This window comes from Nannobrachium achirus (genome assembly GCF_963921795.1).
Source record: "Nannobrachium achirus genome assembly, chromosome: 22".
In the NCBI taxonomy this organism is placed as follows: Eukaryota; Metazoa; Chordata; class Actinopteri; order Myctophiformes; family Myctophidae; genus Nannobrachium; species Nannobrachium achirus.
This window is the reverse complement of record NC_137829.1, coordinates 13,336,499-13,357,254: the sequence shown is the minus strand read 5'-3', so window position 1 is coordinate 13,357,254 and position 20,756 is coordinate 13,336,499. Positions and strand designations below refer to the sequence as shown.

Genomic DNA, 20,756 nt, shown 5'->3' with positions numbered 1-20,756 from the left:
TCACCAGAACCAAGAACGAGTGTTTTTGATGAATCTGTCATGGTTAAAATAGAGTTTGAACAATGTGCTTGTATAGGAAGGGGGCGTGTCTGATAAAAAAATAATATCTAAATATTGAATCAAGCAACCTAAAAACTGCATGTCTGGGGTGCTCCCACAAGCCTGATTAGACGATAAAATGACCAAAAGTTGTTGTTTTTTTTGTTTTGTTTTTAAAGTAATTGTTGTGGAGTTGAAGTAACAAAATGGAAAGTAAATTAAAAGTACCTAAAAATTGTACTGGATTCAATGTACTTTGCAGCACCAGTGGCAGCAGCCAATGACTGACAATTCATTGGCTAATGACTGACAATTCCGGCTAATTGGGGCGGCATAGCTCAGGGGTAGAGAAACCGCTATTAGAGCACGAAGGGTTCCCAGTTCGAATCCGGGCTCCCCCTGAGTTAATGTCGAAGGGTCCTTGGGCAAGACTCTGAACCCCACATTGCTCCCGGTGAGCAGGTTGGTGCCTTGCATAGTTTCCTCCGCCACCGGTGTATGAATGTGTGCGTGAATGGGTGAATGTAATGCACAATCTCTGTAAAGCGCTTTGGATAAAAGCGCTATATAAATGCACCATTTACCATTTAATTACCAGAGTGCAGAGGTACATGGATTGATATTAATTCTATATCATGGTATGAGTAAGTAGTAGCATGATAAGACTGAATGGCCATTTTGTTGTGGGCAAGACAAGCTAAATTAAGTTTAGATTCAGGGGGCCTGGGACTAGGCATAATATTAAACAACAGTTTAGCCACTGTTAAACTGGTGTCTATTTTGGGCATGTCATTATAGGGAACAATTTTCAAAAAACAATATAAAAAATAGATCTACATGCTCTCAGGTGTAAAACCATCTTCACACTTGTTCACAATTAGACTTGTATATTAGGACGAACCTTGCATTTTGGTTTAATGGCCCATTTTGGTCTAAAAGACCAGTTAAGCTTTTAATTAAAATACAAATGTCAAACACTACGACCAAAGTTACAGGGTTTTTTCTTTTTCTTGACAGTGACACTTTTTTACAAATCTTCTCTTGATTCCAGTGCATGAACTGACACAAACAGTATATATATTATGATTTCAAAACCAAAACAAAATCAAAGCAAAATGTGTCCATTCAGTTTCCTTTTTGTCCCATTACATGTCACCACCAAGGTCAATGATTAGCTTAAGGATATGGACATATACACATATACAGACACAATTCATAATAAATAAGATCATAAGACATATACAATACCCCTTGATGACGGTATAAGCATGAGTTAACGTACACTTGTTTTAAATCAGTAGGTAATGAAAGCATGATTTATGTATTTTTTTGTTTTTCTTATTAAAGTGCTCCAGTATTTTTCTTTGCAAACCATGTGAAACGAAAAGCAAAGAGAATTCACAATATGGGATCTCAAGTGTAAATTTAAATTCTCACTGCTTCCATTAAATGCTAGAAATGGACCGGATTTAGGAAATGTACACGTGACCTGGTGATAAGAGTCAGCCCAGTATGACCTGTCTATTATTGTTCTTTTGAATAGAACACATTATAACATTGGATATATTTTCTCACCTGATAAGCGGAAAACATCTTTCAAACAAACCTCAACGGGCCCAGTGCATGAAGATACACATTTCAATATTTGATTAGAGTGAATACTGGCATTTGAATGCTTACTGTCTGGTCATTAACGGGTGATGACATCAAATCAAGAGGCTACCATTTTCTGTACTAGGCCCCTTTTTAAATGAACTAAGAATAATTCAAGGCATTTCACATAGTTGTCCTTTCACAAACGTCTGCTCCATTTTGCGACATTGTCTATTGTCATAGTCTTGATGATAAGATTAATGCTGCAGTTGGTTGTGGATAAGAAAACAATGGTTTTCTGAAGCTGATAAAGCACGATGAAGCTCCACATGCTGTTATGTGCAGGCAAGGACTCCTCCTTGTGTTTGATGCAGGGTGCAGCAGCTTCAATAAGCAACTCAACATGCCAGTAGGTTTCAGATACTTGTTTGACAAACCTCAAGGACCATCATCAACAGCCTCTGAGATTTGATCAGATTAATGTTACAGTATAATATGGTTAATAGTCCTCAGAGGGGTTTATACTTCATTAGTTCAGACAAATGTGAAGGTGTTGATTGATTTGATTAACTTCAATAATCACCGATTACTTCATTGACAGGATGCTTCCACATATATATATATATTTTGTATAAAATAAGTGAAAGGACAGTAACGTGAGAGAGAAACAGTAACGTGAGAGATGTTTCATGTCTGTGGATGATTAGAGAAATTAGCCAAGATCTAACTGGGAGCAACAGAATATAGCATACAACCAGTATAGTTCTGTGTTCCAGAGTTTCCAGTTTAAGACAGGCAAGGAATGCATTAAGTAAAGTAAATAAGGTGTGTCAATTCATTATAAAAAAGCACAACACCCACACCCAACCCACCGCACGCCTCCCATCCCTTTAGGCATAATTAATATATATGCACAAACACACACAGGCAACACTGCCTTCCACAATCCTGTATCCATTAATGTCCGTTCCATTCTCCCTTCTGCCCTGGTCACCCAGAGGCTTCACTGGTCTCGCCAGGTCCAGGCTGCATGAGCGTTCAACAGTCAACGGTTTTGTGTGAGTGTTTATTCAGGATGGTTTGACAAAGATTACCCAGATGATGTCGATGTAATTTCTCCTCTCCTCTCTTCTCCTTATGACTGTGGCCTGAGGTGTAAACCTTCCATCCGTTTGGTGAGAAGAGCTGCCTGTTGACTCCCGGCTGAAGACTCAGCTCAGGATACCACAGGAGTCATGTCCCATAGCTGGAGAAACACGCACGTGCGCGCGCACACAAACACACACAAAGCTGATCAACTGCTTGTCAAACACGGATGACTTCGTGAACAGAAATGCTTCTTGTACATTTCTACTTTTTATCGTCACATGGCGGTGCTACACAACAATACTGCATATAACTGTGTTATCCATTTCTGAAAATGTTTGGAGACATTTTCGTGTATGACATGCCAACAATAGGCATGCCAGGATGAAAGTTTGGGAAAAATAAGCTTTTGGAAGCCTTCATGGTCTTTGCAGGGAACGTAATCTAATTTAGAAAGAAGATCTAGAATGTAAGCCCTATCAAAGATTTATATTATTAATACCTCATATTTATACTGTATGTGTTGCTTAAATCTGTATTATCTAAAAGAAATGTAAACCAGGGGTCTTCAACGTTTTCAGGCAAAGGACCCCTTAGTTGAGAAAGAGATGAAGCAGGGACCCCCACAAACTTTCATAGATTCCATATTTACATTCCAATTTATATTTGACAATTGGCAAAAAATCTGTTTTAAAACTATGATATTGATCTGACATTTGGCCAAAAAGTCAGAAATTGGAATGTTTGAAATTGGGTTTATGCTATAACTTACTGCAATAGAATGAAGTTGTATGACTATTTTCCTCATTAATTGTTTTACAGCACATTCATCATTGTATTTTGGATTCAGGTCAATTTGTGTTTTCAGATACATATTTAACCACTTGAACCGTCAATACCGACATTTCACTCTGTACTTAGTCTGCTCATTTTCCCCTCTACGCCAAACTACTTTGCCGAAAATAGACGATCTACAAGCTCACAACGCCTCGCGCTAGATCTGCTATTTTTGGCTAAAGTTCTCAGGATACGGACGCTAGGATTTAAGTGGTTAATATAAAAAAGGATAAAAGGGATTTGGACCCTTGATGTAAACACATATTTCATGACCCATGATACCTATTTGACAATAAACATCATGTCACATGACATCAGCCGGTCTCACCTTGATGATCTTGTCGGTTCCAGAGGTGAGTAGACTTCCCGTGGTTGGCTCATAGTGCATGTAAACTATACTGTGCTTGCTGTCATGGAATGTGGCCGTAGGCGCTCGACTGGAACGCACAAAGTGGAAACACAGGTTATTTTACCCTGGCCAAGGAACTGAGGAATTATATCCAGTCTCATATATCATATCATATTGAGCAAATCCACAAATCATCAGAAAGATAATTCCTTCACAGACAGTCACAACGGGGAAATCTCGCTTTTGCGAACGTCACAACGGGGAAATCTCGCTTTTGCGAACGCCCATCATTTCGACCGGAGGGTTAGCGGACTCACTCCACGGAGGTTAAGGTTAGGGTGAGGGTTAGAGTCGGGTGTCGAAAAGATGAGATGTAGTAACAGCGACACGCTCCCGTCACAACACATTCTAAGATGTGGGGCCACTACAAACCACCTTTGTGCAAAAGTGCATTTAACCACATAAGCCCTATTTGGCATGTGACAGTGCAGAATGAAAATAATCGATCTACAACACGCTCATATCATGACACATTGTGAGCTTGTAGATCAGCTATTTCTTGCTATTTTAGTACATTTTGGAACATATTTGCATACTGTTTAAAGCTGTGCAAAATTTGGATGTCTCAAATTAGGGAGGCCAGGCTGAAAGTGGTTAACCACTTAGACCCTATGCTGAGTAAAACAGACCTGATTTGCACTGTACTTGAGTTCTTTTTCCATCTACCCCAACTCTCCAATCTCTCCAAAAATAGAAGATCTACAAGCTCACAACGCGTTGTGAGCTTGTAGATCAGCTATTTTTGGTGAGGGATGCTGGGGTTCAAGTGGTTAAGATAGTTTGTATATCACTGAGGCTGTGGTCAACATTACTGCAACAGGAATTGAAACTCACTCGTCATCAGTGATGGACTCGTGGCAGCTGTCACACACTCGCACCTCAAACTCGAAGCCCATGAGGGGGATGGTGGTGCGTTTGGACGAGCACTTCCCACACACTGCCTGGCCACACTTCCTACAGTGGTGCTGACACAGAGAAAGCAGAGAGTCTAAATATGTGCCCAGTCAACAGTATTACTCCCCCTAATGGGTAGAAGACAAAACTACATCACTAAACTGTTTTATCATTTACCATTCTGTATAGCGGGTATGCGCATGCATAAAGTGAATATCAAATGGCAAAGTGAGTCTAGCGTCGTTAAATGTCGTTTTATGCAATCAGATAGGACTTTTCTGTTTGGATGTATGGGCTGTCAAGGCCAGAAAGTAGTTTTTTGCCACTCAGTAGGCGTTCCCGCATAACTTCCAGATATGATGATGATGTCACGCACATACCCACAATTTTCAAATGTTCTCACGATGCAATTTATATTATGCAGTAGTCTACTGAGTCCTTTACATGTGGAACTGTCTAGTAAATAGCAGAAGTGAACAGACAAGATGGTTATCATTTTACTGTAATGCAGCCGCATTACAGTCGCAACAATTACAACAACTACAATATCCTCACCGGCGATTAAAACATTTATGATCAGAGGGGGATATATCAAAATGAACCCTGATAATTAGGAATGCACAATACCTGCCGTAAGCCAATCTTCTTACTGTCCCACATCTGTTTGAAGTTCCAGAAGAAGGGCTGCTCACACTTCTGACATGAGTCACTGTCAAGCCACTCTGGGGTCTGGGCAAAGACACACACACAGACACACATACATACACAGACACACACACACACACACACACACACACACAATAAAAAAGGACAGACATGCAAAATAAAAGCAAAGGGATGGATTAAATGTCGAAAAACACTTTATCAAAGTATTAAGGTCTGTACACACTGTGATTGATTTGCATTATTTTAAACTTTTTTTGTGTTATAAGTAGCACGATTACACACTGTGATTGATTTGCATTATTTTAAACTTTTTTTGTGTTATAAGCAGCACGATTATAACGAGGTAGTTAATTAATTTCCGAAACAAGGTAGACTTTTCAGCGCAAACTAATTCATCAACCAATGAGACATCCAGATTTCTTTTTTTATATAATAATCATGTCGCATTTTGAGAATATTTTTCTCGCATTGCTTCAGGTGTGTATTGAGCTTTACAGAGCACAAAACAGGACAAAAAAATTGCAAAGATATTTAGTGTAGAGTAAAAACAGGAGGGGACTCTTGGGAATCTTGTCAACTAAGTATAGGGTTTAAGTGGTTTTAACACCCTTACAGAGAGACATTGGATGGGCTGATCCGTGGGAGAACAGCCAGTAAAGGGATTCTTTCATTGCTTCGGGGAGAAGCACAAAACACTTGACCTTTCAAAAGGAATGTGACCGTCAGTGTGGAGGAAATCAAGAAAGAATCCAGATGAAGTAGGATGACTGAAACAGAAAAACGACTGACACCAGGAAAACAAAGTGAGCGACTTGAAACATGGTTTCATATAGAAGCAAATTCAGTCCTTACTATCTTTCTGGAGACCGACAGAGGACAAGAGGGAGGACACAGGGTTATCCAATCACAGCTGGATTATGTCTGTGTGGTTGTGGGCGTGCGTGGGTTCCCGCATGCCTGTTTTTGTTGTACACACACACCAGTGCGCATGTGTGTGAATCAAGAGTACATTCTGCTAATCTGGTGACCTTTCCTGGCTCTCTCAGGATAGGGTGACCATACGTCCTCTTTTGCCCGGACATGTCCTCTTTTAGGGGGCTGTCCGGCCGGTCCGGGGGGGTTTTATAAATTCCTTCAAATGTCCGGGGTTTCGCGCATATCACAGTTTAAGCACGGACATTTACAATGCACGTTCAATGGTTCTTTTGGAAACACACTGTGAGAGGCGCTAACCCCGGAACGTGTATTATTCATACTACTCTCTGCCTGCGATCCCTCCCTCCCTCAGCCTGTATCGCTTTCAGATCAGAGGCAGAGCAGAGCAGAGCTCTGCAGTCTGCAGCAGATCGCGCAGCGCAGAGCCAAACGAACTGCAAACGCTATTAATGCTCACTCCCTCAGCAACTGTGTTTACATTGGTGAAGGAATCTTGCCTGCTATTCCCTCAATCCTGGTCTAAAAATGACGGGAGACGGCTCTACGGATGCGTATCGGCGAGGCGAAGGTGCTCGCGACGACTGCGGCTTTCAATCACTGATGAAATGCACAAAAAGTGCGAGTGACCAACATTGAGAAGCAGAGCGTTCTGTCAGCAAAGCTGGTAGTCTTCTGTGTCCATTTAGGCATTTACAATTATAAAAGTTCTGCTTCAAGCCCATAACACTGCAAAGTAGCTTACAAGACAGTCTGTGCGAGGTGAGAGCTCTTCTGCTAACTAAATTGACAGAATCTTTTCTACAACCTTGTAAAGCAGAAGATACGGCGGTTTGAATAATGGGCTACCTCTCTTTTATTTAGTTACAAAGCTGAACGTTCATACAGGAGCCAAAAGACATACTTTATCAGTGGATCTCTAAATTTGTAAAGGGTCCAATTGGAACCCCCTCAAAATTGAATACATAATAGGCTATTAGTGGTATAGGGCATAATTGAGCGGTAAACTAGTAATAGAAAAAAAAATTGGGGGGAAAATTATATATATATATATATATATATATATATATATATATATGCCGGGTAGAGTGTCCTCTTTTTGGATTTTCAGAATATGGTCACCCTATCTCAGGAGAGCTTAATCCTCAGTATGAGGGAGAACATCTTACACAGTAGTGTGCCTCATCTACATAACATGTACACACATATGCATGCGACGTCCGGCAGAAACCTCAAATCTCCAACGTTTCAAATGTGTATGTTTCTTTTCGTAACGTAAAGCCCTGCTTCACCATACAAGACTGTCACACAAGACTAGTGAAAATAGCCGATCTACAAGCACACAACGCCTCGCGGTGCGAGCCGTTGTGTGCTTGTAGATCGGCTATTTTCACTATTTTAAGTGATTTTCATTTTCCACCCGACAGCGACGATATACTTGGTGTCGTCTCGTCACAGTGCAGAAAACCAAAGTTGTTGAGTGATTGAGTCCGAAAAGGGACACTGCAGGAGGTGTGTGTGTGTGTGTGTGTGTGTGTGTGTGTGTGTGTGTGTGTGTGTGTGTGTGTGTGTGTGCCCCCCTCCAACATCAGTCACCCCCGCACCTCTTGCCGTGTCACGTCCATGTTCCAGATGACGATACCTCCATCAGTGCTGCAGGAGATGAGCTGCCGTGTGTGTGACGCATAGCACAGGCCCTGCACCTTGTCACTGTACGGAGAACATTTGCACGCACGCACAGCACACATACAAACACCTAATTAATTTGGCTGACAAAAGATGAAGCACTCAAAAATACAGTTTGCATATTGCAACAACATTCTTACTTAGTCAGCAGACGGTATAGCAGCTGTAATAAAAATGCAAAAATAGCTGCACAAGCTCAGAGATGTGAGAGATTTGAATAATGATAATCAATTTTATTTATAACAATGCACTTTACGTTTGGACACATCTCAAAGCTACAATAAACATTTACATAAAAAACCATCACGCCTCTGAAAATAGATCTAAGAAAGCAGAAACAAAACATTAAAAACATGAGGGCATAAAGACCTAGAGGTTGTGGTTATACTGCAAGGCATGGGTTAAATCCCCAGCCAAATCCAGTCTGTGTCCCAAGCACATACATGTTTTTATCTGACTTTGACTATGTGCAGTTCAGTTGGGTTTAAGATCCACGAGAAACTGAAATGATCAGTGACTAGAAGCAGTGCTCTTCCGAGAACAGGTCTAAGCCAGGTCAGGTATGTTATTGTGGCCTCCTGGTGGCGCTATAATAGTCCAATGTGAAAAAGGTGGCATGTCTTCTTCTGTCTTTGCACGGTAATCTGATGCTTTATTCATTATTTGAAGCATTTTGTTCCAAAAATGTGTGTTGCAAAAGTTGACCTGCTGGTGGCACTATACTGTAACATGCCAATGTTAAAAGGATGGCATTTGTTCCTCTGCCAAGTGGGAATTTGCATGCAGAATTTCATGGAAATTGCAACGTGTGTTCATGATTTGAGTCATTTTGTTCAAAGCTGAACAATCCTGCAAACTTTGGAAGCCAATGTTAGTCAATTAGAATGGAATATGAAATATCGGACAGATCCGTCTTGATCACATGACTATAGAGCTACTGTGTACAGATTTGCATGATTTTTGCATAAAATCTGAAGGCGTAATATCCCCAAATGTGTTTTACATAAGTCGGCCTCCTGGTGGCGCCCTAAAAGTCAGATGTGAAAGATGCAGGGCAGGAGTGCGCATACAACCATAGACATAGAAAGGTAGACGCGTCCTTTGGCTCTGGGGCATATACTCGTGGCACTCTGCGACCGGTCGGTCGTCCCACTTCCACATGCGTCACAGAAACCGGAAGTTGGTAGGCCAATCAGAGGTCTTTTCGGATGCTAAAAAGGGAGTACGTTTGTGTCTGTCTGTCTACAGGTGTTCTTTTCTTTTTTTTTTATAAACTAATCAAGGATATGGCCTTCAGAAGATGATTACCCCAAGTATATGTATCTGTACTTGTCACATTTTAGTCACTGACGTCAAAGTAGATTTAACCATTTACTGCATGAATGGAATACAGTTAATCTTGGCGATGAAGGGCTCTGCGTCCGGAGAGGTTCCCTGAATTTTGTGCATGCTTGCTAAGCGAAATCAGGGAACGCTAAGCAAGACCCCCCCATAGGGATACAATAGTAGCACAATGGCAATACATTGACATATTGGCTTCAATTAGCAGACATAAAATCACACGTATTTGAGCCTATGCCCGACTCATCAAAAGGTGGAGGCTGGGGTAGCAGCAGTGGATCTGAGGCGTCAGATTCCAGACAAGCAAAAGCCATAGTGAATGCAAGCCCCATTTAAAGGAGCCTCCCTTACTGTCCGTGAGCTCTGATTGGATTATGACTGTGACGTCATGATCAGCAGATATGTGAATGAGGAATAGGAAAAGAGACTGACAACTGACTACATACAGCTGGGCGGGGCTAGACTTGTGTCCTGCATAAACTAACGCTGAAGCTTTCATTTGTACACATCGGTATGCAGTTATAACACACTTTCCTTAGTAACCTTTATAGCAATAAATGGGAGTTCATATATTGATCGTTACATAAGACGGTCTGTCAAAGGTTCAGATCTTAAATTGAGTTATGTGTTCAGGCCCATCATCTAAAGACATAGAAAGACTAGAAGCAGGTGCTCTTCCGAGCAGAGGTCTCCGCTATAATAATGTGAAAAGGGTGCCATGTCTTCTTTGGCCTTTAACGGCAATCGGACTCTGCATGCATGTCCGCCATCTGTCTGCATGCTGACATCACTGATAATAAACAGTGTCGCCACCATGGTAACAGTCACATGCTGAAACAATGCCTACATCACAGACAGGTATTGCACAACTGTACATCAATGGTGACAGTTCTGCCCAACGGGCACTGGTCTGGGATCTCCAACATTACTTCTGAGACTTCTACATTCAATCCCTCATATACTGTGCACACCGTACCCCCAGGGCGCAGGACTCTTTTTTCATAATTCCCTGATTAAACTAACTAACGTCCCTACCGAGAGACAGTGAAGGTCACTGTCAGTTGAGTGTGCGCGCATGCGAGTGCTTAGTTTATCACATTGACTTTGTTGTGTGTGTGCTACTATGCAGCGCGGGGGTCGTACTTGTGGCCTTGCAGCTCGATAGCGGTTCCTTTGCGCCCTCCGATGTCCCACATGATGATGGAATGGTCTGAACTGCCAGAGAATAGCACCCTCTGGACTGGGTCCCAACACAGAGCTGTCACATTACCTGGGGACAGTGGTGGAAAAAATACTCACATTCTTTACTTACTAAGTAAAAGTATCAATACTGCAATGTAGAAATACTTTGTTACAAGTAAAAGTCCAGAATTCAAAATGTACTAGAGAAAAAAGTACTGTTTGTTTTCATCTTATGGATGGTTGGTGACAAAAAAAAAAAAAAAAAAAACATTCTTAACCACCTTAGCACTATAGTATAATTGTACAACAAATAGCGAAAATAGAAGGCAAATCACCACCCTGGGTTTATCTCATTATCTAACACACTGACTTTATAAAAAGGTCTGTGCTTGTCATCATAGACCACTAGCCTTCTCAAGGTTAGTAAAGGCCTCTTGATAAGCGCAGGCAAATGCGTGGTTGAAGATTCCTGGGATTGCTTCAAAATGTTTTTTTGTTGTTTTGTTTGTTGGTTATAAAAGCCATTCCAGTTTACTGCACATGATGGAGACTTCTTTCACAGAGCTTGAATGGGAGAAAGATGACCTGGTGACACTGACTGTACACGTGAAATCAGGTGACAACTCTCACAGTATCAGTCATGAGTGCTCTCAGGTACGTTGTCAATAATACACTCTACAAGGATATTTGTTTTAACTTTTCTGTTGATTGTATAGGAACCTGCTAAGGAATGTAGTTCACTTGAACTGAAAACTACCCCTAGGATACATTAGGCACCTTATTATCACCACTGTGACCATAAAATATGAGGAAAACATTGCTCATTGCTAAAAACTCAAAGACAAATTCTCACATTTCTCACATTGCAAATAGTCTTAGGCCTCATGATTATGAAACCTCATGTACGTGCGTTTGTGTGTGTGCGTGCATGTGTGTGCGTGCGTAGGTACCGGTGTGTCCTTTGAAGGTGGTGACAAGACTACAGCTGTCCTGCTCCAGCTTCAAGATGGTGACCTGACCAGACTGGTCTCCTACAAAGGCATGCCTTGTCTCAACATCAAACCTGGGGAAATGGCAGTTAAGGAATCGGAATAACAGCAGTATAGCATACAGTACAGAGTCAGAACATACTGCAGTAACTACAGTATCAGACCTGCTGAATAGAATTCAGTTGTTGTATCATGAGCGTAGCCTTATTTTGTTACGTTTATCCAAAATACACTGATGCTGTCAAACAATGAAACGATATGGAATTAATGAAAAGGTTGTGGGGGTCCCTCCCTGCTTCATCTCTCTCTCAACTAAGGGGTCCTTGACCTGAAAACGTTGAAGACCCCTGGTCTAAGTATATCAAACTGGGGGTCCTTGAAATTAAAAAGGTCGAGTTCCAGTCCCTTCCTTAAACTCATTCAGTGCCCAAAATCTCTACTAGATGGTGCCCAATGGCCAGATCAGCCACCATAGACATACGCTGTGCATCAACACTTTCCTTTGTGTCATGAACAGGACCAGGATGAAGTTAGCTTGAAGTTAGCTATTGGCTACCACTCATGTTAGAAGCCCAATTTTTGGCGATTTAGCCGTGATTAAACCTTGCGCCCCTCATAGAAAGGCATAGAACAGAGAAAATGAGCTTCAAAGATCTGAGAATGCATTGGATTCAACGGCAAAGATCGGCGGCGCGACGCTCTCGCGGGCCGATGTAAACAAATCGCGGCAGACGGACTGCTCGAAAATTTAGCCCGGGGCTTCGGTAAGGCCTTCGGGTGTTTAATTCATTTTATATAAAAAGCCGAACTAGTTCGGGATCGGCACCCCGGCCGAAAAAAAGGCAGAAAAAAAGCTGAACTAGTTCGGGATCGGCACCAGAGAAAACGGCATGTCTCACATTTCAGTTCAGCCTTCTCCTCCAGCAACAAAATGTTTACAAAGTGTAAATGACTCTCAGTTTCACAGGACCCAGGATCAACTAGTTCCTCCTCTGACCTACAAACCTACATGCATTAATCCTTTGCCCACACAGCAATATGTAGAAAAGAGAAAAGCAAATAATCACACAAGAAAGTAACCTAATTCTATGATCTAATCTAATTTTGTAATATCTTTCGAAAGGGAACCGGCATCCAGTATAATGCAGCTACAAATCTAATTACAGGCCATCTCCATGTTGTGGTGGTTAGAGCTCGAATAACCCATTTGCCGACCACATTCATCTGCTGTCACGTTTGAGTTTAAAAGTGAAGCGATTGGCCAATGTCGAATGTCAACAATGTTTCACCAAAGAATGTAGCCTTCAATGTGTTTCCTCTATTTTTTTCTATTCACTTCTGCTGTATAAAATGTAATTTGAGCAAGACTAGCATGCTTGGGTTGAGTGACATCTAGACCTACTGCACATATAAACAGAGCTGCTACCTTTAAACACATTTTAAATCTTTTTTGTATACTATAAATCGTTGAAAAATACATTCTGCTATTTGTTCCAAAGCGACTGCAAAAGATTGCTACTATTAGTTTCAAAAAGCGTTATAACATATATATTATATATATAACGACATAATGTGACATAGCTCTGTTTACACCATTCTGTGCCCCCTTCAAATGTACGGTATATACAGGTTTTATTATATTTTTTTGACACTTGCTTTGGCAATGTAAACGTATGTTTTCTCACGCCAAAAAAGCTCTTGAATTGAATTGCTTGGGCTGGAATGAGTTTTCAGTCTCAAAATCTTATCTCACACAAGTCTCATTGGTATGGATCAGCGTTGTTGCTGCACGATCTCACTGCTTTTCACATGGCCATTTCAGAAATCCACCCCAACCGTTTCCAGGACAACAGCATGACTAATACCTATTGTTAGCCCTCCCCCCGATAATAAAAGCTAACTGAAAGCTAAACTCACTCTCTGACTATCTTAACTGCTCACTTCAACCTGGCATCCCCATTTTGAGTATGTGATTCTAGGGCAAGAAATGTCAAGCATCACAACCAATTGTGAGCTTGCACACCAGCTACAGTATTTTCACTTTTTGTCATACGACAATTTGGGGCCCTCTGGGAGACTTTTTTGTTGTCGCCGGTCAGTATTACGGAGGTTATGTGAGGGTCATTCACCCAAGCATGGGCCACAGGTACCCCCTTACATTATTTTCCAGATGAGCATGGTGACATCCACCATAGTAACAACCCCAAGCTAAAATGATGCCCAAAATTGGAGATGATGTCCGCCATCTGTCTGCATGCTGACATCACTGATAATAAACAGTGTCGCCACCATGGCAACAGCCGCATGCTGAAACAATGCCTACATCACAGACAAGTATTGCACAACTGAAGGTCAATGGTGACCGCTCCGCCCAACGGGCACCGGTCTGGGTTCTCCAACATTACTTCTGAGACACCTACATTCCCTCATATACTGTGCATACGACCCAGGCACAGGACTAGTTGACTATGTAACAGTCAAGAGCCAAGAAATACAACACATACTGGGTGCTGGAAGTAAACTGCCCATTCATTTACACCATAGGGGATTTCATTATCAGCCATAAAGTCGTAACAATTCAATGTACACTTACCACTAGCATGCTGGTTGTAAAATGGTTCTATATGCTCCTGCAGAAACCCCAAGTATGTATGCAATCGCTCTAGTTTTAGTAAAAACATGTTTTAATAACGATCCCACAGAGAAGAACTGTATTACCCATACCATACTGCTAAAAATGTACATCCGGTGACGTTGACGTCTTTGATTGGTGGAGCTCGCGGTGCAATTCGCAATGGTTTATGAGATACATTCCAGGAAAAATAATATCATTCGCAATGATTTGTGGGAGTGTAGTTTCTGCACTTTCGACACAAATTATGTACACAGTGTTGTACCCTACCCTTTTTTTCAGCTTTCTAATTAATCGTTGCATGCAAGAAAGAATTGTTTATTGTCACGATTCGTCAGCACCCGGGTTGGCTTTGTCCCAGGCGTAAAAGACAAATAAATACTTTCTGAAATGTCTATGGATAAAGTGAATGGGGAAATCGCTTCCGGCACCATGGGGCATGGCGGGGCTTAAACTGTGACGCTATGTGATGGTTCTATGGTCCAGACAGAGTAGGGCGGCACTAAGCAGAGCTAAGTTGAGGATACTGTAGTCCAGAGACCCAGGCAGCAGTGCGGTAGATTCCTAGCTGCTGACCGCTCTCTGAGCAATGCCACGTGAAGTTCTTGTCCTGGCCAGTAGAGAGAACCCACTCCATCTCCAACACAAACAACGCCACGGTCACTCTGCCCTGGTGGGCTACAGGGGGAGACAGGGAGATGTAGACACATGAATGTATGGGAAAACATTACTGGTCAGTACACCAACAAAACAGGTTTAACAATACAAGAACCAGGTGAAGTCACTATGTAAATATCACTCATTCAACAATCTATAGCATATTGATATGGTATGAGAAACCTATACTATACATAACGAGTGCTGGAATACACACACACACACACACACACACACACACACACACACACACACACACACACACACACACACCACACACACCACACACACCACACACACACACACACACACACGCACACACGCACACACGCACACACGCACACGTTGTCACGTTTAAGAACTGTTTAACTGTTGACGTACTCTGCAGTGTGAAGACATTACAGATCATTACAACTAAAGTGAATATTCTCCAAAAATGTTGTACAAAGAAAAGTCAGAGGGCTCATTAAAACTTTTTGCTATTCTGGAAAATTTGCAAAAACCTTTACCTATAATGACATGACCAAAATAGGGACAACGGGTTGAAAGTGTTTATAAGAAGAAGCACACGTTATTTAAGTGACAGCCAGAGGTTCTTCGCCGTGTAGGCAAACCACAGGGGCTCAAACACATTTTTCACATCAACAAGCTTCCAAGCAACTGAACTGTGGCACCGTTTTAGATTCCCCTCCTACAGTACCAGCTCAGTACACACACACACATACACTAGGGATGGGACGATATGAAAATGTCATATCATGATTATTGTGACCAAAGAAATCGCGATTTACGATATTATCGGGATAATCAAAATACCCCCAACATCCATTATCCTGGGGTGGAACATTTGCCAAAAAATAGCAGATCTACACAACGTGATGCGTCGTGAGCTTGTAGATCAGCTATTTTTTGGCAAAGACATTTGATAGAGTGAAAAAAAGACTGTATCAAGTATGTACATTATAAGTACCTTTTACTGATTCTAGAGGGTTTTGAGTGGTACCAGATATGCAGCTCGGCAATTAAAAGGTGAATTGATCCCAGTGTTGAGTGTTGAGAGTCTTGAGTGTTTTTTTTATCACGATAAACGATAATATCGCTTATCGTCCCACCCCTAACACACACACACACACACACACACACACACACACACACACACACACACACACACACACACACACACACACACACACACACACACACACACACACACACACACACACACACACACACACACACACACACACACACACACACACACACACACACACACACTCTCACCCTGGTAGGTGCGTGCCGGGGTCATCTTGTTGTAGTCTTCTGACAAGATGAACTCCTGAAAGACAGGAAGTACAAAACGTGACGAGAGTATACTCACCAGGTCCTATGCAGCAAAATCCATACAGAATCCTAACTCAGCTAAAAACTAACGGGTCAAATTTTACACTCTGAACCTACTGTGTGACATCAGTAATTAGGTTGGAAGGAACCAATCCGTTTGCTCGTTTGGCCGTTCGCCCAGGGCGTCTACCCGGCGTCATGTTAAAACGTTAACATTAAAACCTACGTTTTTGAGCGGTGGTAGACTGCTCCATAGCATGGCCGTGTGTGTATGTGGGTCTGTAGCCCGTGTATCCTTGTATGTATGTGGGTCTGTAGCCTGAGTACCACTGAGTGACCAGAGAGGGTGCTGTTGAGTGAGTCTACCCTGAGCATCAACTGCAATACACACACAAAATACCTCAAAATGTTACTTTTGTACAGTTAAGTACATTACAGCCCCACCGAGCGGTCAGTGTGGTGAGCGTGAGACCGGCGGAAAAGATTTGGCCGAACAGCCAAACGGGCGAAAGGATCTGTGACCGTTGGGAGTGCCTTATTGTCGGTATCAGCCGGTAACACGCGCCGGTCTCCCGTTACAATGCGCTAGAAACAACATTCAGTTACAAGAAGCTTCTGCTTTCAAATTATATTTGTCTTCTGTTTTTAAGAAATCACCAAATCACTTTAAAAATGCAATTATGTTTGAGTTTAACAGCCATACTCACTACAGAGACTCAGAGTGTATTCTGTTCAGATTAACCACATGAACCCTAGCGTCTTTATTCTGTGCATGATATAATAGGCGCATTAGGACCATCTGCAAAAATAGCGAACATCCAAGAAAACTGTACGATCACCAAGCTCTTCGCAAGCTTGCAAATTGGCTATTTTCAGCAAAGAGGTTTGGTGTAAAGGGAAAAGGAGGGGAGCAAGTATAACTCAGTATGGGTAGGGTTTATGCAGTTCATATTTTTCATCTACAGCAGAAACTGCCTATACTGTAGATGCTGTTATATACAGTAGACTGCATTGCCTCAATAAGAAAGACATTCAATGCCGATCTGCTTAAGAGCCCATTAGTACACTGAAAAACCTAGCTCCTTCAAATCATTGACTGGTGCAGTAACAAGACTGAGTGACAGAGGAATTCTACTGAATCCTGTGTGAGTGTGTGCGTGCGTGTGCATAGTTTGAAGGGTATTTACTTTTCAGATGTAAAACCCTGCAGGCCTATGTACAGAACATAAGATACACAGTTACAGACAATTCATTTCGGTTAAGGGTGTGATTCCCTTCAAGGCAAAACAGTATACAGTACACCCTTGCAATGCTTGTTAACTTTGTTATTCTACCACTTAATTAGAAATAACTGAATCTGTCGGCCAGAACCTTTTATTACAAACAATTAACATGCTAAACTAGGCTAGCTCCAAGAGATGACTGATTTATACTTGGTGTGCCTCAGTGTCGCCCACCAAAAATAGCCGATCTTCAAGCCCACAGGGCGTACTAGTATATAAATCATGCCTTAGTGCTAAGTCACAAGGCGACAAATAACAGCCAAATCATCTTATACAGTATTTGATCATTAAGGCACAGGACTGAAATGTCGACCTAAGGAATTTAAATCACTTTAATTTGCCGGGCACTCAAATGCCTCATGGGGAAAATGAGTAGCCTACTGTACATAGAAGACATTATGTTTCAGATCCCAGATGTCATCTTTAGCCACAATGAGCTATGGTAACTGTACAGCCTAGTACTGTAGTGTACACTACACACACTTGAACACTTTTCCATATTATGAATATGAACCTCTCCGTATATCAGAGAGGAGTCTTCATCTTAGTAAAATACTGCCAAATAAAAGGTATATTCCGTTAAATTTGCAAGAAGAAGAAGAATGGACATTTGCTGCTTCCTTTGAGAAAGCCAAAACAAATATGACCTTTTCAAACGGCACATTTCCCGTGGAGGAAACTCGGGGGAGTTCAATTTGTGTTTGGAAGGGATAAAAGGTTGGCATTCGAACTTACACAGACGGATCCGGTGTCCGTACCCACTGACAGTCTCCTGGTTTCTGGGTTAAAGGACATACAGGTGCACGAGGCTGGGAAGACAGGGAAATACAAGACTGTTAAACTCTGGTGGGGGGAGGGGGGGTGTTTGCAAACATCAAACACAACTTCAGTCGTTAACTTCTAACCTTTTCAAAAATAGCAGATCCAAAAGCTCACGTAAATAATTTAAAAAATATATTATATATATACTGTATGTGTGTATATATATATATAAAATGTTCTGTGTATTTGTTTGCTTACATTAAGTTTCTCAAAAGGAAATTTTAATCAAATCCAAGTTTTATAATTAATTTCACACTTTTGTTTGTAAAATATCTAAGAGGATCCAGCATGATCCAGAACAAAACAAACAGGACTCTGAGGTCATCATCCCTGATGGCAATGACTGCAGGACGCCAACATACTGTATGTAGGGGTAGACCAGTCATCAACTGCCAATCCTCAGTTGTGTTGTTATAACATAACATTTCGATCCTTTAAAAAAAATGTTTTGGGGCTTTTAGCCTTTTATGCCTTTATTGATAGGACAGTAGACTAACAGGAAATGGGGGGAGAGATGGGGAGTGACACGCAGCAAAAGGTCATCCGGATCGGGAATCGAACTGGCGCCACTGCCAGGCATCCATGCCTATGTGGCAATGCCAAAGTTGTATGCGCCTGGACCAGTAGGCCAGAGGGCGCCCCTTCTTTCGATCCTTTTAAGCTAGTTCATAGCTTAAAATCCAGACAAGCTTACAAGGCGTCATATTGCGACACACTGTGAGCCTGTAGATCTGTATTTTCAGTATTTTTGAAATGTGTGAATATTTTCGCAAAAATTGTTAAAAACTGATATATTATTTTTTGTACCACTACCACACTCTCCACGTGACCATGTTGTTTTTCTTTGCAAATCTGGTTGACTACTGATGTTTTTTCTTAGTTTAACATAACTAGCCCTTACCCGTTCAAAGATATGAGCTCCGAAATGATGTGCAGTGTGTGGGTTATGGGATGTGCACTGTGCACACAGTATATGAGGGATGGAAAGTAACTTTAACTGGTGCTTGCATGCTAATATGTAGGAGCATCAATGTAAGAAATACCCGTTCCATGTAACGGCTACAGAGATACTGTGTACCGATCTGCATGATTTTTGGACAACATCTGTAACAGGGCCAGAACTGGCTTTGGTCGGGGGAGCGTGTTGATATTTCGACATAACATTTGTTCTACGTCCCAGTATTTCGACATGGGTGAATGTTAACCTGGTGAAATGCTAACCTGCCAACGCTGGTGAATATTAACCTCTATGCCTAAAACTAACCCAAACCATAACCTTGGTAGCCCTGACGCTGGTGAGCTAACCTGCCGACGCCTGTAGTCGAAACTCAAAATATTGGAACGTAGAAATTTCGAGATTTCCCCATTGGTCGGACGCTAATCATTAGACAACAGCATGGAAATTTCATTTATTGCACAAGTGGGTGAACAAAAGGCAAAATAGAAAATGAGAAGTCATGGAAGTGACACAATTTCATGGAAAAGATACAGTAGGTATCTATGAGACACCACACAAGCCCTTTAGCAAGCTAATCTAATCATTAAAAAAGGTATTCACTGCAGTCAGCAGAGATCTATTAAATATGCAGTATTAAGTTCTCATAAATATTCACAAGATATTTTGTTTCACTGAGGGAAAGACACAACAACCCAGGCTATCATTTACCTTGATAATACTCGCCCATCGTAAAACTGCAGCTAGGCAGACTGATAAGTGCGCTCTGGAATCAAGTAGTTTAATTAGGGTGAAATTGTTTTGGGCCACATGCCTACAGTAGATACTAGGTAGTAGGTAAGAAAAAATAAACAAACTTACAGCCAAATTTAAACAACACATTACAATAATGGAGTGTAAAAATTATGCTAAACCACAACGCCACATGGACCCTAGCTTCCCTATTCTGGGATGAACATTCAGCGAACATAGCAGATCTTCAAGCTGTGAGCGTGTGGATTGGCGATTTTAAGATCTGCTAGTTTCGGCAACAAGATTTGGCATAGAAGGGGAAAAGGAGTGGGCTTAGTATAGACCCCTGTGTGACTCGGGTCAATGAAGTATAGGGTTAAATAGTAATAGTGGCTAAAGTAAACTTACTTGGCATGGTTTGATAGACACTAGGCCAGTATTGGCCCCCGTCCCTCTTCAGCCATACCCGAATCGTCCTGTAAAGTTAGGTGAGAGCTTGGTTTAGCTACTGAATGACAATGGCACCTGACCTCTGCATTATCATCAGTTATTATAGGCTTATGTGCTACCTTAGAATAGATGCAAAGAACATCACCCCATGTCAATAGTTTTCACACACACACACACACACACACACACACACACACACACACACACACACACACACACACACACACAG

The 20,756-nt window shown here is 41.6% G+C and overlaps 1 protein-coding gene across 1 annotated transcript in view; it reads right to left on the bottom strand.

Moving 5' to 3' along the window:
• Positions 1-33: 33 nt before the first annotated feature.
• The window catches only part of wdfy2 (WD repeat and FYVE domain containing 2), a 21,842-nt gene continuing 1,119 nt past the window's right edge, over positions 34-20,756 (bottom strand). The window contains exons 2-13 of the mRNA XM_080753803.1: positions 20,486-20,553; positions 18,304-18,377; positions 16,226-16,280; positions 14,815-14,965; positions 11,617-11,729; positions 10,628-10,754; positions 8,062-8,167; positions 5,486-5,587; positions 4,799-4,929; positions 3,884-3,992; positions 635-2,878; positions 34-358 (exon numbers count right to left, since the gene is read on the bottom strand). Of these exons, the coding sequence (XP_080609929.1) occupies positions 2,849-2,878; positions 3,884-3,992; positions 4,799-4,929; positions 5,486-5,587; positions 8,062-8,167; positions 10,628-10,754; positions 11,617-11,729; positions 14,815-14,965; positions 16,226-16,280; positions 18,304-18,377; positions 20,486-20,553 (1,066 nt within the window). The 3' untranslated portion in view covers positions 34-358; positions 635-2,848. The remainder of the gene's footprint in view (positions 359-634; positions 2,879-3,883; positions 3,993-4,798; positions 4,930-5,485; positions 5,588-8,061; positions 8,168-10,627; positions 10,755-11,616; positions 11,730-14,814; positions 14,966-16,225; positions 16,281-18,303; positions 18,378-20,485; positions 20,554-20,756) is intronic.